The 22,874-nt window shown below is 41.8% G+C and overlaps 1 protein-coding gene across 2 annotated transcripts in view; it reads right to left on the reverse strand.

The window, feature by feature from the left end:
- Positions 1-1,616: 1,616 nt before the first annotated feature.
- The window catches only part of MAML2 (mastermind like transcriptional coactivator 2), a 341,641-nt gene continuing 320,383 nt past the window's right edge, over positions 1,617-22,874 (reverse strand). Inside the window, exons 3-5 of one of the 2 annotated variants that reach the window (XM_064492836.1) lie at positions 15,952-16,155; positions 10,239-10,350; positions 1,617-4,949 (exon numbers count right to left, since the gene is read on the reverse strand). In XM_064492836.1, coding sequence (XP_064348906.1) covers positions 3,934-4,949; positions 10,239-10,350; positions 15,952-16,155 — 1,332 coding nt within the window. In that variant the 3' untranslated portion in view covers positions 1,617-3,933. The remainder of the gene's footprint in view (positions 4,950-10,238; positions 10,351-15,951; positions 16,156-22,874) is intronic. The other variant, XM_031460615.2, reaches the window with a different exon arrangement.

Below are 22,874 nucleotides of genomic sequence, written 5' to 3' on the forward strand. Positions count from 1 at the left end.
GTGGGCACCTTACAGCTACATTGCCTTTCTGTTTGTCAGCAGACCAGTTCTGGCTTACTTCTGATGAAATGTCATTTTCCTATGATTTAATTTTAAATGAGAATGGGATGCTTTGCTAAATCAAGTTGACTGACGATCTGAACATTTTCAAAAGGTTGCATGAACAGTGATTTCTTTAAAAATGATGATGATTCGAGTCTTTTTGGTTAAGTTTCCACTTAATTTTGGGAAAAAAAAAGTCAATCCCAGAGTTTTAGAGTTGGGAAGAAATGCAGCGCTGTCTCAGCCCCCAGCCCTCTCTGAGTGAGGAAACACAGTCCCAGAGACACAAAATGCAAGTGGCAGATGGAACGTTTAAGAATTTGCAGTGACTCTGGGGTGCAGAGGAGGAAGACACTGAGCTGTTTTCTCTCTTTTGCACTCACTTTTACTCTCATTTCCTCTCAGGTATCCTTCCATGGGTATATCCTAGGCTTCACAGGCAATTCTAGATTTACACATTTCTTTCTCTTAATTTGTGTGCCTTTCATTTATTTTTCCTGATGTTAATTTTTTTTTGTTTGTTTACAACCTTCCAGAACCATCGGACAGGCACTATATAAAATACCAATTTTATTATTGCTCCATTAATAATGCTAATAAGGATGATGTCACACATCTTCTTTGGCAGAGGGCAAAGGGACAACGGAACAACACATGTCAGCAATGGAGCAAGAAAATTGGGTAGAATGGTTCCCCTGGCCTCCTACCAATGCCCATCTTTCTCTCAACCTCCTTGACTCCCAAGGAGGACTGTGTAAATCTGCCCAGGGAGGCTGTGTTTACCTGGCCCCATGTTCACTCAGCCTGGTCTGGCCAAAGGCCACACAGCAGGCCAGGCAAAGACCCACTGAGCCTGAGAATCAGGCAGTGTTTCTCGAGTATTTAGTAGCTGCTGTGCATATGGTGTCCTAATACAAACTTTCTAAGCGAAGCAAAGAACAGTGAAATGAGACAAGTCAGCATTTTACCAGCGTCAGAAGCTTCCTGGAGAAGAAACTTGCCCATCACTGTCAGTAGTTTTCTGAACTTTCTGTGATAGAACCAAAATATGGTTGGTGACTGAAAGCGGGATTTCATACAAGAGAACCACGTCTGAAATTTTTTTAACTATTTTTCTTTAACACAGGAAATGACACACCATACAAAATACTTGTTTTACAAGTTGACATCTTTACAGTTTGGGGTACAGTTACAGTAATGCAAGTAATATTAGTGCATCCACTTAGAGCAGAGTTACCGGTCGCCACTGGGCTTAACACAAAGCCAAGAATGACTTCTTTGCTTCAATTACTGTCTAGTCTTTGAATTAAAAAAGAAAAAAAGAAAAATTACTTCTACCTCCTGTATACTATGTCAGAATGATAAACAATGCTGACAGTTAAGTAGTCTGGTATTTCTATAAAAGGGAGATTGTATTCCAATAGCTTTTACGTTGTAAATCCTGGAGTTTTGGTCACATCTATCAAATCGTCATTATCTCAGCTTTCAGGGAAATTACATCATCTTTGGTAATAGGCTGCCAACAAACAGAAACTATAGACTCCACCATTTTTTTTCCCCCAAAGAATCCTGTATTTTAATGAATAGCTGAATAAATAGACATTAATTATGAAATTCACATTAAGAAAATCCAAACATTCTGATTGCTTGATCTCTTAAATTTGATAGCTACTACGAAACAGACTATGTTAGGGTAAAAATAAGCTGAATCACAGGCATGTAACTGGGAAGTGCTGGCAGATATATACAGTAACATGGAGGAGCCATAAAAGAAAAGTGTTTGTATGTACATAATGTTTTCCTTGCTTTTCTGCATGGAGAAACACTGTTTTATAAAATGGGAAAACACACAGTAGGCCACATGCAACAAGGACCAGTACAATGTGCACAGCAGAATAATCCAACAAGACACAAGAACTATGGGTTTCAAAAAGAATTCGGGAGCAGAAAAAAAAAAAAAAAAAGGAAAGAATTGAAACCTGGAATGCTTTCTTATTGAGGTTTCAGAATAGAAATTTGCCTAACAAGCCTCTTGATAGTTTTCAAAAGTTCCCACTTGACCACCTATGGTTTAAGTGTAGAGCTAAAAATAAACCATCCTATTATACAAAACTTTGTATATTAGCATACAAAAGGTAACAATTTACTTTTTGTATAAAATATAACCTTTTGATAGTATATTTATTTCACATATGTATAAATATAACCCAAAGAATATGCTTTAAGGATTTCTACCAAAATATTCTTTACAAAAGTTTACAAAACAAGTCATTTATTTATATTTACAACCTAGCACAGAAACGATTCCAGGCCAGTGATGTTGGTATTGTGTCAAAGGAAGAGTGCTTCTAGACATTTTGAAGATTGGGAGAGGGCTTTGCAGAACTCTCCAAATGTGTTCTTTTTAGAACAGGTATTTAAAGAGTTATTAAATGACTTCAGTTAAATATCATTTGATAATTGAATACGTGAGTGTATGGCTAAGAAGGCTGGCGATAACCTGTGTTCCTCTGGAATGAGGAAAATGATAGTGCTATTTCGCATACATCCCACATCAGCCCACATCTTCCCCATTTTACAGCTGCTCTGTTACATGACTCAACAGGACCTTTTTCTTTGATACAATGCTCAGCCCTGAGGGAGAAAACCTGGATACGATGGGCCCATCTAGCATGTGGCAATGATTCATCACATCGGGGACAGAAGAATGAATAGATGGCAACTAACAGCACATTCTATTCAGTTGTTCTCCCAAATAATGTGTCCAAATAAAGGCAGATTGTTTTTCCTCTCAATGATGCCTTCCCTCAAACCCCATGAAATAGATTTGCACCCGCCGGTACCTGCTGTCCCTGGTCCTGATCTTTTGTTTTCTTCAACCAAAACGTGATACCTTCTCCGTTTTGGTCTCCAAACTTCCTTTTCTTACAAATCAGTCTCTGGTCATCAAAATAAGCAGAGAGGGCTCGATTTCCCACTCAGCTTGGGAGCTAACCCGCAGGCATCATCACAATAAGACCAAGTTATCTGTGGTCAAATACATCTTCTTTAGAGCCTCGCCCAGTGGAGGGTTTTCTTTTTTAAACAGTGAAATCTGATGCAGACAGGTGCGCACTAATATTTCAGTATGATTAGCCACAGGTCATGATTGTAGCCAAGACTCAGAAGCTGGATTCAGAAATTAGTTGTGGAAGCCCAAATGAAGTTGGACAGCTCTGTGTTCTTGTTTCATCACTAGACACAGCATCTCGCTGAAGTGGAGGACGTGTGGGAAAAGTGAAAAAGTGAGGGGGTGAATCTGGGGAAGAAAATCTATCATCCACGGAATGTTCTCTGGGCTCTCCACTTCTCCTTGACTTAGGACACTGTTTGGGTACTCTAAACAAACCTACAGCATTTCGATCTACCCTGGAAGTTTTAGAAAATCTAAATGAAAAAAACAGAGTAGAGAGATTAAACCACACTTATGTATCAATTAGAGCAAATGAGGGGATTTGTAGCTTGTGGCTTGGAACTAGTACCTCTGCGTGACGTGGGGGTTAAACCAGCTATGGGTTCTATGACTTCTCCTTCAGGGCGAAGAGGAGCTTGGGAAGCTCATTTTACACAACTAATTACACATCAACATCACAGCTCTGTTTGGGTAAACTGGATACTGTGTCCTGGAGTTTTGACAGGGAAAAGTGACCCCAATGTTTTACGTTCAGGTTTGAGATTTAAAACGAGCATTTGGACCAAAATGCTCGCCGCTATAGTTACTTCCTGCTTTCCCCGTTTCAGCCAAGGTATCATAGGAGTCCAAGTGAAAGTCAACCGTTTGGCCTTCACGGAGTCCTCGTGAAATACTGCCTTTGCATGCTTGGAGTCTGCGAATTGTCTCCCTTTCCTCCTTTAGGAGTTGTTCCCCAAGATTTCATCAAGATTGATGTCTTTCATCCAGTCATCATTACCAGGCTCTGTCTTCAATAAAGAATCAATGAAGTCAGCATCACTGTTTAGGGCTGGGCCCATGTTATCAGTCTGTTGGTTGAGAAAGTCAAAAGCTAAGTCATTGCCATGGTCAGCTCCTTGAAAAGCCCTGGAACTTTGGTTGGGTGAAGGGAAATTGCCGGGCGTCAGGGATGGTGGCTGGCTTATGCCTGTCCTCGACTGACTCAACCCCGTGCCTGACTGGTTCAAATTCGGCAAAATCTGTGTGCTGAGCTGATTGGGTCTGAGATTCAGACTTCTGAGTGGACCCATGGTTTGTCCATTTAATGTCTGGCTCATTTGGCTCATGGGTCTCATTTGCGCCGCTGGCGTTAACTGACTAGGAGGAGCAACCGCTCTCTGGGCAAATTGCTGGCTACCTGCGGTCTGCTGCAGTGACTGGTTTGGGGTGTAGGCTGCAGGCGTAGCCGCGGGGAAGCGGACTCCTGCGGACTTCAGCGCCTCCTGCTGTTTGGTTGTTGCTTCTTGAGAGGCCCAGTTTGGTGCCGTCGTGTTGGATGTGACCATCACGTTCGACGTCCTCTGGGCAGGCCTGCTTGCCATACTGTGGGTTAAGTTTGGTCTTAATTGCTGTGAATTGCCAATGGATCCAGCTCCAAAAGTGGCCACGTTATTATTATTACTGGACCCTAGAGTAGGCGGCCGTGGCATCAGAGGGTTGTTTTGATTTGCTAGCAGTTGGTTTGGGTTTCTCTGTGGGGTCAGCTGACTCATTCCTGAAGTGATGTTGTACGTGCCAGGTTGACTGCAAGGCAGGGTCCCATACATCCCTATGTTCTGAACTGCTGTGGATAAGGATGGCATTCTTGTCCCATGAGAAGTAGACATGAGGCTGGAATTTGGAGTTAAAATGGTGTGTGTTGAAACTGGGTTTGCCAAAGCCTGGTTAGAGTTTAAACTCACTGCCGATGAGCCACCTAAGAACAAGAAGATGATTATATTAGTTCATAACAGCAGGTCAGCTCCTCTTTCATAGCAATTTACAATCGCTTATCAACTCTGAACCTGCCTTTGGGTCTAAAAGCAAATAAAGAGACAGTCATCACAGCACATATATAAAAGGAATAAGACAGCTTTTGGGAAAGGGGGAAGTTATCACCCTAAGTTACTCCTTGGTCAAGAGTTTATATACCATAGAAAGATAGTGAAATAGAATGGTTCTATTTCTTAGGATTTACTTTATTCTGCTTCTGGAAGCATAGAAGGGATGTGATAGTCAATCTTCCATTTGGAATTAGCTTCACTCTGTCCCAAGACTAAAGACTACAACTCTGATTAGCCACTTGTCACGAAACCCATGTTACCGGTTACCCCAGGGTCCAAATTAGAAAGTGCAGAGGGATTCTATACACGGCTACTAGATTAAGAGCCCAAATCTATGGCCTCGGAAATCATGTCCAATTTTCATCTGCATCATCGCCGTTCAAGAAGTTGCCACAAGATATGTAAACTCCCATCTCTTCAAACATCTGAATTCAGTGTAATCCAGGCTCGAGTGCTCGTTTCCATACAGAAAGCACTCTGCTCTGGGAGGAGCCCTCACTATTGTATTGTTGTCCATACACCATGAGCTACTTAAAAAAAATAGTTTTTATTGGAGTATAGTCAGTTTACAATGCTGTGTTAATTTCTGGTTTATAGCATAGTGACTCAGTTATATTCCTTTCCATGTTCTTTTTCATTATAGGCTATTACAAGGTATTGAATACAGTTCCCTGTGCTCTACAGTAGGATCCTGTTCCTTATCTATTTTATATACATGAGCTACTTCTGCCCATGTCATTTCCTTCCCTTGTGTGCCCTTCTTACCTCACCAAGCCCTATCTTTTCTTCAAAGTCTCAGGCCAAGGTCCAAGATCCAAGATCCTTCATTAAGCTTTCCCTGCTGTCCCAGCCTCCTCTCTCAAGCTGCATTTGCTCTTTGAAGTTTTCATTTCGCATTGAGCCTTTGTATTGGGAAATCCAAGGAGCCTCAAAGTGCCTGCCAGTTACACTGATGCCTGTAGATAAGTGATTGAGTGTGGGACCAGTCCATCTTAGGCTGCTGAATAGGGAGGCGCCACGTATCAGACCAGTGATGAGCTCACACACTGAAACTGTAATAGGGAAGAACAAATCTGACTCCATGTTAGATCTGTTCCTTTAGCTCTAACCCTGTGCTGTTTCCTGTGCTGAGTCATGCTGGTTCTGCACCTTTTGTAAAAGAATGTTGTCTGTAGTCTGAAACATCAGGAAAGCCCATTCTCAAGGCTTTGACCTTTGAGGATAAAATACTTTTCCATTCATATAGAGACAAAAAGTTCAAGAATAGAGAATATCATTTGTCTTGGAGGTTTATAGAAACATAGTGACCTGATCTAGATGGACAGCTGCAAGAACAAAGGATTCTGACACCAAGAAGTTTGTAACAACCAACAACATCCCCTCCCCTTTTTAGTATAAAAGGAGCCTGAATTCTAACTTGGGTAAAATGGTTCTCCAGGATGTTAGTCCCCCGTCTTCTTGGTCTTCTGGCTTTCCAGATAGTCATCATTCCTCACCTCAACACCTTGTCTCTAATTTATTGGCCTATTGTGTGGTGAGCAGTACTCATTTATAAAATCTTTTTGGCTTGGGGAGGTTAAAATCATCAATGGGAAAACACCTTGAGAGGTAAAAATGGAATGCCAGAAAGACATATACAAGTGCCTGTTCCATGATAAGTTCCCGGAGAGAAAGAATTTTTGCCAGTTTTGTTCACTCTCAGAATCTCCAAGTCTGATGGATGGTGCCCAGAAGGTATTCAGTTGATATTGATTGAATGAACGGATGAATGAATAAGTGAATGAGAGATTGAAGCAAAGCAACCTGGATAAAGATACTTTTTTAACGTCCTCTCCCTGCAGAGAGGCAGGGAGGCCCAGAGAAACAGAGACACTGAGAAAGAGAGAACTAGACCCACATACGAAGATGAGAACGGCAGTGTGAGGAGACCACGGCTGCACTTATAGCCCTGGGACAGCTCCCACGTTTGAGGATACCAGCGTGGTGCACAACTTGAAAGACAAGGCCTTGCTATTTGCATTAAAATATATCCCCAGCTAGACTCCACAGCTCTTGAAGGCAGGAGCAATCTCTTATAACTCCTCATCTCCAGACTGAGCCCAGGCCCCGACTGTGTAGGGCAGTAAGTGTTCGATGAAGAGTCAGACAGGAGATACTTGCACAGTGACTCAGTTCACAGACGGCTAATGAGGTGGAGCCCCAGCATCTCGGTATCTGACGGTGTCATGAAGAGGGGATTTACACGATGAAAACGCTATGGGAAAACATTTAGAGGTCTTAAGAACCACTCCCTCTAGGTCCCTCTATAACAATATACCCTATGAAGACTTATGAGGAGAGCAGTCTTTTTAAACAACCAGAATTCCCATACACAAAATGTTAATCACAGTTAATATTTAGAAGCCCCTCGTATGTGGTAGGAATTGTTCCAGGCGCTTCTCACACATCTTTTCTGATTTTACCCTCTGGGCCGGGGGATTATTATTGTGCTGAGGTCAAAGTAAAAAGCGATAAAAAGTTCACGGGGTTTGTTGCTTATTTCATTCTCGGAAGACACGGGAGGTACAGCTCTCTAGAGCAGGGGTTCTTACCCTTTGGGGGTCAGGCTAACAGAGCAGGACCCTGTGGGGCCTTCCCAGGACAGACCCCTCCCCACATCCTCTGCTGCAGCTCCTCTCTGAAGTGCCCAGATAATAGGACCTCATGTATAGTTCCTGAGTTTTTCAGATGCTGAAAACCACCACCGAAGGGAAGAAATTAACTACTTGATGATCAACAGTGCGTGGCCCCCAGACCTTCTGGCCCCTGGGGGTTGATGGTGTTGACCGCCCTGTTACCTCCACATCAGCCAATTAGAGAAATGTGCACGAGCTGATCACATACCCTGAGACGCTCCCCGCCTCATCTGCCCTTTTAATATGGTTTGCTGAAATCCTTCGGGGAGTTTGAGGTTTTCTTGGGCATGCGCCACCCCGACTTCCTTGCTCGGCCCTGCAATCAACCTTTCACTGCTCCAAACTCCGACATTTCAGTGTCTTTGGCCTCACGGTGCAGCTGGCACCTGAACTGAATTTATATTCGGTAACATTAGCAGTTGGATGCCAAGGACACCTCTCTTAGGAAGATGCCCATATGTGCTATGGGAGCTAAGTCCCTCCCAAATATCCAACCTCCTGTCTTCCTTAGAAACAGAGCCCTGACTTAGCAGCCATGTGCCCAGGTGAAAAAGCACATTTCCCTCTTTCTTGCTGATGGGGGTGGGGTGTTCATAGGAAGAAATTCTGGCTAAAGGTAGATGTTACAAGTGAGTGCTGAAAAAAACCTGCCTTAGAAAGGGAATTTGAATCCTTTGGGAGGCCATTTTACCTTTTCCCTTCTTTCACCTCTCTATCTGGAATACGGTATGAAAGCTGGCGATGTGGTGGCCACAAGGCAACCCTTAAGATGGAAGAAATTACATGCTCAAGAAGGTGGAGCAGAAAGACAAAAGGAGCCTGGATCCCTGATAACATGGGAGAACCACCAATCCAGGCTGACTGCTCTCCTTGGGGATCTTTTATATGGATGGGAAAAGAAAAGCTGAAACATTCCCCTTGAATTTTATATAATATTTCAAAGGGCTCTTAGCTTCCCCTAAACCCACCAACAGGCCAACGTATAAGAAGGTATAAGTCACATTCCAAGTAAAACCCATCTTGCCTTTCAGCCTCCTTGAGGACAGACTCAAAAAGAGAATCTTGTTTTTGTCCTGAGGCAAAGTCATCTTAGAGCGTGGAATACACGTATCCCATTCCGACTTTTAGTGGAGACAGGCAATCTGGTGCGTTTGAAAGAGTTTAAACAAATTAGAACAACATATCTATTTCTACACTTAACAGGATCAGAAAATATTTATAAACAGAAATATTCACAGCCCCTTCTTCTTTAGAGAGTATCCGTTATGGCTTCCAGGACAGGTGGACAGAAGAAGGCAACAGGTAAAGCAGACAGAACTTGGGAAACTCGAGGACAAGATTAATTTACATGAGAAGGTGCAGAGAGTTCTGGGCAGAAAAGACCCGAATGGATGCTGACTAGAAGGCAGGGCAGCACAGGCTAGGTTTGAGAGAGGTTCTTTTGGAGTTCACAGTGTGGGAGGAGAGAGATTTTAAGGCCACCTGTGTTGTCTTGAGGGCTCTATCAACTCACAGACATAGAAAACAAACTACGGTTACCAAAGGGGAAAGGGTGGGGGAGGGATCAGTTAGGAGTTTGGATAAATTAGGATAAATACATATTACTGTATATAAAATAGATAAATAACAAGGATCTGCTGTATAGCACAGGGAACTATATTCAATTTCTTGAAATAACATATAATGGAAAATAATCTGAAAAAAATAGGTTGAGGTATGTATATGTCGCTTTGCTGTACACCTGAAACTAACATAAATCAACTACACTTCAATAGAAAACAAAATTAAAAAAAAATACACAGAAAAGGAAAGGAAAAACGAATCCTCATATGTGGTATTCTCCCATAACCACAGAAACAATAAAAGTTTTTGAATTTTACTTTGTTAATTTTCCAAATTTTAAATTTTTTGAGAAATAATATTGGAAAATTCTGAAATTTAAAAAAGCTTAATTAAAAAAAAAAAGAAGTTTTGCTTTGTATTTTAAATGCAAGTCACCTTGGTAATTTTTGAGAGACTTCATAAAGACTTAATTTGCTTTTCAATTGTTTGCGGGCGGTAGGGCTATTTGTCTTAGGGACATGAGCTCAAAGGTGAAGATAGAAAGACTGGGCTTCATGCGAGTTACAAATGTGACTAACAGGGAGAAATGTCTGCTTACCTTACACTATCTGGATCAAGATACGCTGTTGGGAGGAGCACGGTTGAACCTAGCAGTTAGAAAATATTTACCCTTTTTTTTGACTCAGGTGGTGTGGTGAGCAGTGAAATATGTGATTGAGGAACAAGAATAAGCAAGAGAAACTGCTGAGTGGACTGAAAAATATTCAAGTTGGGTCTTGATCTGAACGTTAAACAGGAGCTGGAGAAGGATTCTAAGAAAGATGTTACAGTTAAGTAAGAGATGGGAAAGGAGGAAATACTAAACACTGAACAGTTTGCATCCTTCCGCAGTTAGGGTTTTTATCAGTTTTTAAGAACACTTACCAGAATACTGAGCAGTGGGCTGCACACTGCCTACGTTTCTTCTTTGGTCTTTATAATCTGGGGGTGGCCTTGTCAAATGTCTGTTTATCTGATCTTGCGGAGCAATTTTCTCCTTGAAAACACAAAAGAAAACATATTAAATCGCATTGTTACTTTCTCTCTCATAAAAAAAAAACCATATAGATTGTTATTCAGAAAAGCAAGAATGTAAGAACAATTCTGCAGTCACAGTTGCAAATCACGGACCCTACTTTGTAGTTTTTATGTACGAATTGCAGCCATAGTGGCGAATTATGGAACTTATTTATTTAATTATTTGATTAAAAAAATTTTGTTCTTTATTGAAGTGTAGTCCATTTATACTGTTAGTTTCCGGTGTACAGCAAAGTGATTCAGTTATACACACATACATACATATATATATATATATTTCAGATTCTTTTCCATTATATGTTATTACAAGATATTCAATATAGTTCCCTGTGCTATACAGTAGGTCCTCATTGTTTATCCATTTTATATACAGTAACGTGTTTCTGTTAACCCCAAACTCCTGATTCATCCCTCCCCCATTCCTTTCCCCTTTGGTAACCATAGTTTGTTTTCTATGTATGGATCTTATTTAGAGACAAATCTTTTCCATTCAGTTTCCTGCATGGAAGTGTAGTTTCTACCTCTCCTTAACATTGAACATGTGCTTTGGGTCTAGTAAATACTCTCATTTTCTTTCTGTTCCAATGAGCTTTCAATGAGGATGAAATTTCTGTGGTTCCTGGGTTGGGTGTCGCTATTTTACTTCGTAGCACACCTGATATACTATGGTACCTACATGTAATTCTAGTCCCATTGAGTGTGGGAGGCACAGGAGAGGGTTGCCAGATACAGTGCAGGGCACTCTGGCATTCTGTGTTTTTATTTGCTAAATCTGGGAACCTTATACAGGAGGAGGTGCAGGCACTATATGCATATTAGCTCATTTTCCTCCATCATAAACAACCATGGAAGGAAGGTGTGATTATCCCCACTTAACAGATGAGGCAATGGAGGCTAAGCAACTTGTCGAAGATCACACAGTGGTAGCACAAAAACCAAATCCTGAGTTAACAGCTCAGGCTTTCCCACCACACAGCACAAGGGCCTCTCGCTGCTCCGTCTTTCAGCACCCCATCCTCAGAGCCCAGAGATTCCCCAGACTCCTTTCTTTTCTTCCTTCTGGAATGGGCCCCCTTTCGATCTTTAGAGGAGGTGAGCGTAGGGGCTCACAGAGGACCTGGGGGCATCCTTTTTAAATTGCCAACGCCCTCAGCCAAAGAGCATCAGGAACACACCTGTTGGGGTTATCCCTTGCTGCAGGAAGGGAGACCGTACATTCTGGGGACCAGAGGGTGTCTCAGCTGGGGCGTGTTAGAAAGAACCTATTATAGGATTTGGGCTTTGCTTGGGTGATTTAAGGAGAGTCTAACGAAGCCGGGATTTGTTCTACGTTGTAAGCTGTCAGAAAGCGAGGTTGATTCTATGGCTAAGTAGAGAAATATTTGTCACTCACTCAGCACAAGAGGGGAATTTTTGGTGTTTTGTGGGTTACACAGTGACCTTGTTTATATCTATTTTTAGATGAAATTATGAAGTGGCCTTCTTTTGTCTCATTTTAACATGCTCTCAGAGCAACCCTGTCTGAGGTTGGTGTCCTGTAAAATGTTTATGTCCAACAGAACAAAACAGCTTGGGAGGGGTGAGGTGGGTGTAGCTCCGCGGTAGGGTGCACGCTTAGCTTGCGTGAGGTCCTGGGTTCAATCCCCAGTACCTCCATCAAAAAAAAAAACAAAACAAAAAACAAAAAAAAAAAACAAAAAAACAGCCTGGCTGTGGGTGCCCTATCAGTTCTGGACATCAAGGGATGTTTTTTCTTTCTCAGTAGCGATCAGGGAGTTTTTTATAAATGCTTCACTGCAACTTTATATGTGCCCCAAAGCAAGCCCCCTTTTCAATGATAAAAACAATTGACATAGGTACACAGAGAACAATATAATTATAGAAAAGTCAATAAATAGAAAAGAAAACCTTGTAACAGATAGATGGGAAAATTAGATGGAAGCCACATGTGGGCTGCCTAACTTAGAACCCACTTAAACCATGTATTTCTCAGTTTTCCATCAAATTGCAATCCTTCGAAGTAGAATAAATCTACTACAGAGGGAAAAAAAATGATCTTAAAACAACAACAAACCAAATTCAAATTCTTGTTTCTAAGGGAAAAGACTTGAAAGACTCAGGGATTTGGGGGCATCAAGTAATTGATATAAAACACGATTTTGATGAGCTAAGTGTAAATGAATCAGAAGCATATGGATTACATTTCTTTTAAATCTGGGTTTACAAATTAAGGGAAAAAGTGGTTGGTGAAAGTCTTTCTGGTTTTGCCCAAACCCTAAATGTTTAAGAAACAGCTCGAGATGTTCCATGAACCCAAATGTGGCAATGTTCAACCATTCCTGCTTATAAACGATTGTGCAAGCTGACAGTTTTGATTTTTATGCCAAGTGTGGGCTTTCTGAAATCTTCTCTTTGTCAAAAGCATCAATCATTTTTTCTTATGTATTTAAGAGTTTCTACTGTCTCTAAGAAAACAGAATTCATGAGTGTGTGCGCGCGTATGTGTGTGTGATAATCAGACCCTTGGTTCCCCATTTAAAGACTAGATTTTGAATCTGGATTTATTTTTACATATATTCAATCTAATCTAATTGACTTTTTATTCTCCTGAGGGGCAAATTAGGTTGTTCAAAGGGTTAACATATACATCTCTGGAAACTTGAGTTTCTGAAAGTCCTTGTTCACAAGCGAGTTAGCGTTAACGGCCTTGCATATGGACCATTATAGAAATACCCTGTTGTCACTTGTGCTGAAGAACAGCAGAGACCAGACTCTGACACCAAATGGAGGCCACAGCATTTGCAAGACAATGACTTTCCCATTCTATGCACGTGTAAATTCACGGGCCCTCCCTGAGCTTACGTCTATGTGACATGAAATTTAACTTATCAACTCATGTCTCATGATAACCAAATATCTTGGACCCAAAAAGCTAATACAGAAATAATCTTCTGTTGCCCATATCTGCCCTGCTTCAGTTTCGCCATCTTGAAAGGTGAGATGCGGGTAATTCTAGGACCTCCCTCACACTCCCGCTGTAAGGACCAATCCTTTAATTCTGTCAAAGCTCAGCATGGTGCCTGGCACATAGTAGGTGCACAAAACGTGTTGGAAATTATGATGCCCATTGTAACAAGCACTACTTATCTCTCCTCTTTGTGTTTCTTGGTGGGAGAAGAATAGGGAGTAAGGATAACACACTTTCATGAGAAAATGTCTCAGTTTAGGAGCCTTGCTGGCCTTGCCAACTGACTGCAAATGACTACAAAGCATGTGCCAATGTAAAGTGGCATCAAAGACTGTTTCTTCCTGGATATGCTAAAAAGCGCAGGCACCCTCAGTGGCAGCCAAACAAAAAGAAATGTGAATGGTTTATAAAAAGTCACAAAAACAGCAGCCTCATTCTCATTCATCTCTCACAGCTTGTGCCCCTGCCCTTTGCACCTGTCCCAGTGGTGACTCATCCTGGGCTCCACGGGAGTCAGGGCAGTGCCAGGACAGGACCCTCACGGAACATTTCCTTGCCTTCTAAAGAGAGCTGAAAACCCAGAAATTCAACCTCTTCCTGCTCTAAGTCAACAAGTTAGTGGTATTGATGGGAATGATGATAGAGGACCCAGTAAGCCAAACATAGATTGTGTGTTTTTCTCTTCTACTGCCCTTGTCTCTAAGCTACTTAGTTTACAAAGATCAAAAAAAAAGGGAAAGAGTGGGTGGGCAGAATGAAATTTTCAAAGCTATGATTTATGGTAGAAATTAGACCACTTAGTAATCTCACCAGTGGTTCCCCTGCAGCTTACACCTTAGGGCAGCACTCAAGGTCACCTGTAAATTTCTCTCTCACTCTTCCTTACTCAAGGTCAAATACATTTATTTCTCACTCTTTCTTCTCACATGCCCTGGACTCCAAACTTAATGCCATTGGTCATTCCTTAAGAAACATAAATGATTGTTACGTTGTGATTTATACTCTTGGTTATGCATTCAACATAATACAATCTCAAACGAACCAACAAATACACACCTAGGTTGTACCTTTTGGTCTCTGCTCCACCCTCCACCTGGAATGGTGGACCACTCTAGCCATCAGAACCCTACGTCCTTCAAAGTCAAAGTCAAATTTTCTCTCTGCTGGGAGACAATCTACAATCTGTCTGGGCTGGATTTTACCTTTCCCTCCATTACGTTTTCCCTCACTATGTTTATATCTTTATTAAAACCCAAATCTGAATTTAGTACTTCCTTCTTGAAAATGCTTTTAAGTCCTCTCCATTGCTTTTGACAAGGTAAATTCTGATTTATTAAGTATTATCTCCTGGTCGCTGATTGCTGGCCTCCTGGACTTTCGCTTCCATATCCTCATGCACATCCTATGCCTTGGCAACCGTAGGATGTAGGAGACTTCATTGTCCCTGAGTCTTTGAACATGCTGGTCCTTCTGTCTGGACCCTCCCCTGTTGTTCCCTCCATCTCCTTCTCCGCCTTCAGATCTTCAGTAGATATAACTTCCTCTCTGAAACAGTTTCTGGTCATTCCCACATCACAGCATTTAACCACATGTATTACAAAGGCCTGTTTATTTGACACCCCACCCCCCGCCCCGTGGGCTCTAAGCTCCTTAAGGACAAAGACAGGGTTGTCTTGTTTATGGCTGTAGCCCCATCACAAATTAGTAAATACTCCCTGAGTGAATTACGGGGCTTACCACACCCCAGGTTTGAGTCTTACTGCAAAGCTCCTTGAGTGTAAACTTTTTAAATTTTGTTTTCTGTTTTTTTTCTGCGTACCTTGGTTCTCTCGACCTGGAGATGGTCAACTTTGCCTCTTTCTTCTTTCTTTTGGCCAAATAGTTTGAAGGCAGAGAGTAACATTTGGAGAGAGGGCTTTGGTCATGGGAGGCAGGAAGGGTTTGGGTCAGCTGTGGAACGTATGAGTTTGTGAATACAGAGGGGCGAGCAGATAGATACTGAAGCAGGGCTAATGCCTGGGTGATGTGTGGGAGCTAATGACCTCGCCTTTAAGGTAAGGCCATTTACACAGGGCGAAAGTGGAAAATACATTTTCACTTTTCTTAAAAAACATCTCCCATTCTGAGATGCTTTGCTTTGGAAGCCAAATCTCAAGTTCTGAAACATCATGCTGGCTTTTAAAACTGCTGTTAAAACTCTTTTCTCTTTAAAAAAAATCAGTTTGGATTTGAATTGATCAAAGTGTTGCCCCCCAGGGCTGTGGAACGACACCGGTGTCTTTTGCCGGATTCAAATGCCCATGTTGGTGATTCTGAACATTCCTGGGCTGGGCAGGGCGAGTTAGCTCAGGTGCCTGCATTCCAACTGTTCAGCAGCTGGTAAATCAAGTGGTTTGTTTTGTTTTGTTTTGTTTTGTGTTTGCCCCGCAGCGCTTTGCATGTACAGAATTAGCCTCTCTTACAGCCAGGACACCCTGGTTGCTGTCACATAGGTAGACCCAGAGAAAAGGGCAGTAAGCAGAAATGGAAAATAATGAATTCCCTCTGTTGGGCCAACAGGTGCGTGCAGTAGAAATTAGGAGAAGGTTTTACCGTGTCAACCAGCATCTGCTGCTGGAGGAGAAGCTGCTGTTTCTGCTCCAGGATCTGCCTCTGTAGAGTCTGTTTCTTTCCCATCAATTGCTGATTCAACAGTGATTGCTGAGAGTTCATGTAACCACTTCCAGTGTTTGGATTTGAGCAGGGGTTGGGACTTGGACTGGGGCCTGGGTTCTGGCCTACCACAGACTGTTGGTCCTAAAAAAGAGAAGGGGCAGGGGTGGTGGGGGTGGGGTGGGGTGGGGTGGAAAGCTACTGTGAATTCAAAGAAGAAAAAAGTCGTACAAAGATCATAAGCTTTGATTCTGAACATTTGTCAACTTGTTAAGATCAAACACGGTTAATGGGTTGGAGATCAGAGAACTATTTTCTTTTTTAATGTAGAGAAAATAATTGTATATCACAGCAACCAGAGCAGCCGGGTTAAGGACATCAGGGTGCTGGAAAAGCTCCCAGATGACTCTGACGGTGGACCCTCCACATTCCAGAAGGCGTTTATGAAACCTCAAAGAAAATCACCATGAAAACATATGGCAAACTTCTCAATTGCTCAGGAACAAACACATCATAAAGTAACAAGTTCTTCCTTCTTCCTAAAGTTAGCACATGTCGTTGCTAACCCTGCAATAAAAATCGTTTCAATTCATGAGGTTAAAAGTTGAGTAACCATTTTGGACAGAAGGGGCCTAGCTTTCTGTGATAAGGCAGGAAGACCTGTTGAGTTTATGTTTCATAAACACTGAAACTTGGAAGGGACTTCGCTTTTCAGAGACTTGTTAATTTTTCTCCCTGATCGGTAAGTCAGGAATCTCAGTGCATTAATCAGTTGAACACCAACTGACAATAAGGAAGTATTGGTTAAAGACTCACAATTGCATATTAAACAATACTGGGTACTGGTGACTTGCCATTCTAATTTCAGGTCTCTACCAATCTTTAGGCATTGACCCCACAGGGCAGAAAGCTAAACCTAGCTGATATTTTCACTAATTCCCAATGGTGTCTTTAGGACTGAGCAGTACACGGCTGGGGTTATAAGAAAACTAGAAAACACAATGCTCACTTTGGAGAATTTATCATCTAATTCAGGAAGAAATTCCATGCTTATGAGACAGGAGGGAAGGGGGCAGGGCACAGCCATTCAAGGAATGACACAGCAATTCACACCAAAATGGCAGAAGATTCAACTCCCGGTAGACCTTGAAGCTCAAGATGGCAGGAGGTTTGACTTCTAGTAGACCTTGAGCTTCATTATATGCTCATTGTAATATGTTAGCATGGTGAATAATACGCCCTCAGGTGCCATGACAGTTCCAAGACTAACCATAGAAGGTCAAAGAGTGGGCGGTGGCCCAGTCCCTGGGAATCACAGCCCCTTCCCTAGGGTAGTTGGAATGGTCCTCCCACTTGGCGTGTGGAGCTACCGAGCCCATAAAAACTGGCAACATCGCGCCTCGGGACGCCTCTCTTGCTCCCTCGTCTTCGGAGACAGGTCCACACTCTGTCTATGGAGTGTGTACCTACTTTTACTTTAACTTGAGCTCCCACCCCTCGTGGCTTTTCTCTCGCCTCTTGAAATAGCTTGCACTCTATGCAGTATGTATCTCTCTAAATAAATCTGCCTTTAGGCAACTGTGGCTCGCTCCTGAATTCTTTCCTGTGCGAAGCCGAGGACCCACACTTGGCAGGGCCCGTCCCAGGGGCTCAGCTGAGACCTCGGGCACAGCCCTCCTCATGCCCCACATCCGTTCTTCCTGTATCACTTACATGTAAAAATACAGGAATATACAGAACCAAGTTTTAGATTAAAGATCCACACACTTGGACGGATATTCATCTGTGAAACACACGCCCAGGCTTTGCTCCAGAAATTCTGAGGCGGGGCAGATCGGGGACCTACTCAGGTGATTCTGAAGCTCATTGATCCGGGGAATGCTCTTTGAGACACTAGATCTGTGGGAGCAATGAAGTCCAATTTTCATTCCCCAGCTGGACTGTGTGAGGTTATAAGAGATTAAAAAGACAAAGCAACTCCAGTGATGTCCGAGGAGCAGTGCAGGCACTCCAGTTGTGGACAGTCTCTGTTGTTTTATCTCCTTCTTTCTTTGGTTATCTGCTGAGCTAAAAAAAAAAAAAAAAAAAAAAAAAGCCACCAGTCCACAGCCTGGGGGTGCAGGAAACGTGGTCTTGCTTTAGCAATCGCTGGGGCTACAGAGCTGACCAACTGCCTCAAAAGCAGGGGATACAAAATAATCCTAAAATGACCACGCCCTGAGGTTTATTTCAGGCCAGTCACTGTGTGCAGCGCTTTATGGGATTTATCTCATTTCATCCTCGTAACACAACAAGGACCAAGAACTAGCATCATCACTCTAAGTTTGCAAATGAGAAACCTGTGCTCCGAGACGTCACTTCGCCGGAAGCAGTTGAGAACTTCACTGCGCGCTGCCGGCTCTCAGCTGGGACAGGAGAAGTTGAAGAGAAAGAGTTTCAGGCTTTAAACCTTGGCCAACCCAGCTGCCCCTGCAGTAAATGTTGCTGAGTGCTCCGCTCAAGGGGGAGCAGCCTCAGTCAGGCAGGTGGGAGGGAGGGCTTTAGGGAGAAGGGCAGGGGTGTGGGGACCGGGAGGGGGCGGTCCTCTCCTCGGGTTAAGGAAAAATAATTGGGAGTCAGCTCTGAGGCAGGAACATCCTCTGGGCAGCTGAAAGGAGCCATCCTCTAACACGTCTGCACCCAATGCCCAGTCAGGTCAATCAGCGGGAAATCTATCATGGCTCTGGGCAAAGACTTCACTCCACGTGTCCTACAACCACTTCGACCCTGCTTCTTGCATGTAGCTTAACGGCTCAGCTCAGGGCCCTGACACTTGGTTCTTTGCTGTGCCGTTTTTTTTTTTTTTTTTTTCTTAACATCCAAATATTTGTTAATAGGGCAACCAAGATACATTTACTAAGTAGTGTGCCTTCATGTCCTTGTATGTAAAATGAAGGTAATTATATTGACATCATATTAGGCCAGCTGAAATTGAGAACAGTTCCAGGCACTTAGCAGGTATTAGATACCTTTCAGCAATTAATAGTTTCCTTATTTACCTATCTTTGTATTACTCTGTGTATGGCAGAGATGTTTTAAAAACAATTGTTTTCGTGAAGGAGCTTATGCTGTGAGTGTACCTGGATTGCACATGTGGTGTGTTTGACCTCTTTTTTTTTTTTTTTAATTGAAGTATAGCTGATTTACAGTGTTGTGTTAATTTCTGGTGCACAACATAGTGATTCAGTGATACATATATATATTCTTTTTTACATTCTTTATCGTTATAGGTTATTACAGCATACTGAATGTAGTTCTCTGCACTCTGCAGGAGGACCTTGTTGTTCAACTATTTTATATAGAGTACTTTGTATCTGCGCATCCCAGACTCCCAGTTTGTCCCTTAGATAGCCAAGTTTGTTTCTGTGCCTGTGAGTCTGTTTCTGTTTTGTACCTAAGTTCATTTGTGCCATGTTTTTTCTTTTTAGATTCCACATATAGGTAATACCATATCCTTGTCTTTCTCTGACTTACTTCATTTAGTATGATAATCTCTAGGTCCATCCATGTTGCTGAAAATAGCATTATTTCACTCTTTTTTTTTTTTATGGCTGAGTAGTCATTTTTTTTAAAAACAGGTAGGCCTTTGTGCTCTCCTGTTGCCCACAGTCCCCACCATTTGTTGTTTTATTATATCTAACCTTTTCCCTCATTTCTATTACTTTACCTGGACCCCCATGGTGGCATTTGAAATTAAGATCTCTGGCTTTTATTTTATCTGGGAATCTAAGATACACACATCACAAGACCCACATACAGTAAAAAGCAAAGCATAATAATTTCCATTAGGTGGAATGATACCCACTAGTGCCCTAGGATTAAATCCAGATCCCCCAATCCCGCATCTAGTCACCCATGCATCCATCCATCCATTAATGAATTTGATAAATTTCACTGGGTATCTACTCTGTGCCGGGACAGTTTTCTATTTTTTAAGGATGAAAAAAGGATTTAGAAAGGGGGAAATGAAGAGAAAGAAAAGAGGTGGACAGAGTGCTTAATGTCGGCAGAATTGGTAAACATCAAAATAATTTCCAGGGAAATCTTGAAAACCACCCTCCACTAAGATTTATAAAAGATCAGCATGCCAAGAAAATGTAACTATGCCTCTTTCTATCTCTGCCATCAAACAGATGGACTGTGCTAAATTTAGTTTCACTCCTTTATAATACTAAAGATGTAATAACATAAGAGATAAGCTCTCTTCTGGAATTCTGTGGATTTTTAAACCTTGTCGTTTTCAGCCCATGGGATGTGCCGTATACTCTCACATACACATTCCTTCAGTTCAGGATGGAAGTAATATTTGGTGGCTGCTCCATTTTTTTGCCCTTATGTTAGCTATGAAACACAAAACACCTCCTTACACAGGCTTGCTGTCATTGCCAAGATACTGTGCCAACTTTAGTACATAAAATATTGTGAAAGAAAAATATGCTCCTATGTGTTGGCTTTGCTTTCCATATTCAGCCTTACTCTCTGCCTTACGCTCAGCCCATGTAGAACTTGACTTAATAGAAATCATCTGTGTCTCCCTCAACACTCATTTCTCTCCTCGGGAATCCGTGAAGGTCATGGTAAAAATGGCACATCCTCAGCCCAGAGATGGAAGTGTGTGTGTGTGAGACTGGGAATGAATTAGGCTATTTCTACTAATGTAGTCTTTTATATGCTAGAAAACCCAGGTTTCTAGAGACTAGTTCAAATCAGGAACTTGAATGATCTTTCATTTTGTGTGTGTGTGTGTGTGTGTGTGTGTGTGGTTTTTTTTTCTGTTTCTACCAATAAACTACAGTAATTAATGCTAGCCTACAAAATCGGCTTCTGACTATCCTCTTGGGATTTAATCTCAATTTACATTCAATTTGCACTTACAGATAGTTTTCCACATCTATGTGAGTGTGCGTGTGTGTGTATTTAAGATTTTTTTTTTTGCTGTGTGTCCCAGGAATATTTTATTTGAGGGGAAAGAAACGCTGTCTGCGAAAAGTAACAAAAGGAAATCAGACAAATCTGAGTGATTCCCGGGAAGCAGTCTTTGGTTCGGGGCAGTTCCTGTAGCTCTCTGATTATTAATTCTGCTGCCATTCTTATTTCATTTATTTCTTGCCTGCTTTAACTTCCATTACCACTGAGTTCAAGTTACATTTAGTCTACTATGAACTTCTTAGATAGTACTAGTTAAGTCACTGAGTTAGGGTAGTATGCCAAGTGCTTAAAGATGGTTAAAGCTTCTTAGTCCTTGTTTTAATCCAGCCCAGGATGACTAGAGCAATGAAAGCATGCCTGTATTCTTTTAATAAAGCTCTGCCAACAATCTAGCTATATTGTTCAAATGATTATCTTCACTCTACTCTTGTTTATATTCAATAGGTATTTGTTGAGCATCTTCTAAGCATCCGGCATTCTTCAGACCTCGGGGATCAAAGGCCACACAGCCCACTGGAAAACTCCCAGCTTGTCTGCACTTCCAGGTTTTCCAACCAGGATATGGATGGGAGATTTGTCTTCCAGAATGGTCTCAAGAATGTTGGGAGACCATTTGGCTTATCATGTATATCATGACCAAACATTTTAGCTGGATAAATCAAAAGATGTTCACCAGTGAATGGCAGTGTGTAAGGTTGATTTACGTGTATAGGAAGCTGGATGCATGTTTTAATATATGGAAAACAGGGTAAACGAATGCTTTCCCAAATTTGTTACTTTGTTGACATAAGATCTTGCCCATATCTTCTGTATAGCATGGGAACTATATTCAATATCTTGTAATAACCTTTAATGAAAAAGAATATGAAAAAGAATATATGTATGTATATGCATGACTGGGACATGATGCTGTACACCAGAGATGGACACATTGTAACTGACTACACTTCAATTAAAAAAAAAAAAGATTTTGTCCATGGATCACAACAGGAAGTACTAACAGAACCAGATCACAAACTATGCCTATAAAACCTGGCAGAAAATTAAGGGAACAGCTAAACTCTTTTAAGTGGGAACTCCTTTTCCTTAAAGGACAAATTACCAGTCCTTGTTATCGCCTACATTTCTCTTACAGCCAGTCTGAAGTCCTTTTGAAAAAATGTCCAGATTAGAAATTAGAAGCAACCCCCTACTATCCCAGCCCTAACAGCTAATTCATCAATACCCTCTTCTTTAAAACTTCAGGCATAAAAATTTACAGGAAGAGAATGTATGAAGAACACCTGGTAAATCTCAGTAACAAACACTAGAGTAGCAGTCTGGCCCCTAGGTCTGACTTTGACAAAACAGCTCTGTAAATCACGGTCAATTTGTGAAAGATCTTTTTAAAAATGCTAACTAATAAAACTGCTAAGATTGCCTCTTTCTTTGACTTTAATAGAATGCAATGGTTCTGTGAAGGAGGGCTGATTTCAGCAAAAGGTCGAAAGGGATCCAAATTAGACGCGTCCTAAAACAGCAACCAAAATACCCCTGGTTTCACCGAAGTATGTTGAAATGTTAAGACTCGTTGAGTTCGGTCCATTTTACCGTTAAAGCAGTTTTCTGGGCTGAACAGTGACACAGTAAGTTTCACAAAGCAAGCAGTTATCAGGCAGGTATTGTTCTCTTAAGATTAAAAAAAAGTCTAAAAATATTTGTCTTGTTCTGGGCATCTGGGTAAAATGGCTCTCTGTTTCTCTTAACTTATTTTGGAAGGGGGCTATATAATGATCTCCCTCCCCCCACAAAAATGAAGTAAGTTACTTGGGATCCATGAGAGTGTTTTGGCGTGCAATGACTGCCCCTTCTTTTTCTTGGCTTCCAAAGCCAGGCATCTGCAATTTGCAAAACAA

The sequence above is a fragment of the Camelus dromedarius genome, chromosome 12 (genome assembly GCF_036321535.1).
Source record: "Camelus dromedarius isolate mCamDro1 chromosome 12, mCamDro1.pat, whole genome shotgun sequence".
NCBI classification, from domain to species: domain Eukaryota; kingdom Metazoa; phylum Chordata; class Mammalia; order Artiodactyla; family Camelidae; genus Camelus; species Camelus dromedarius.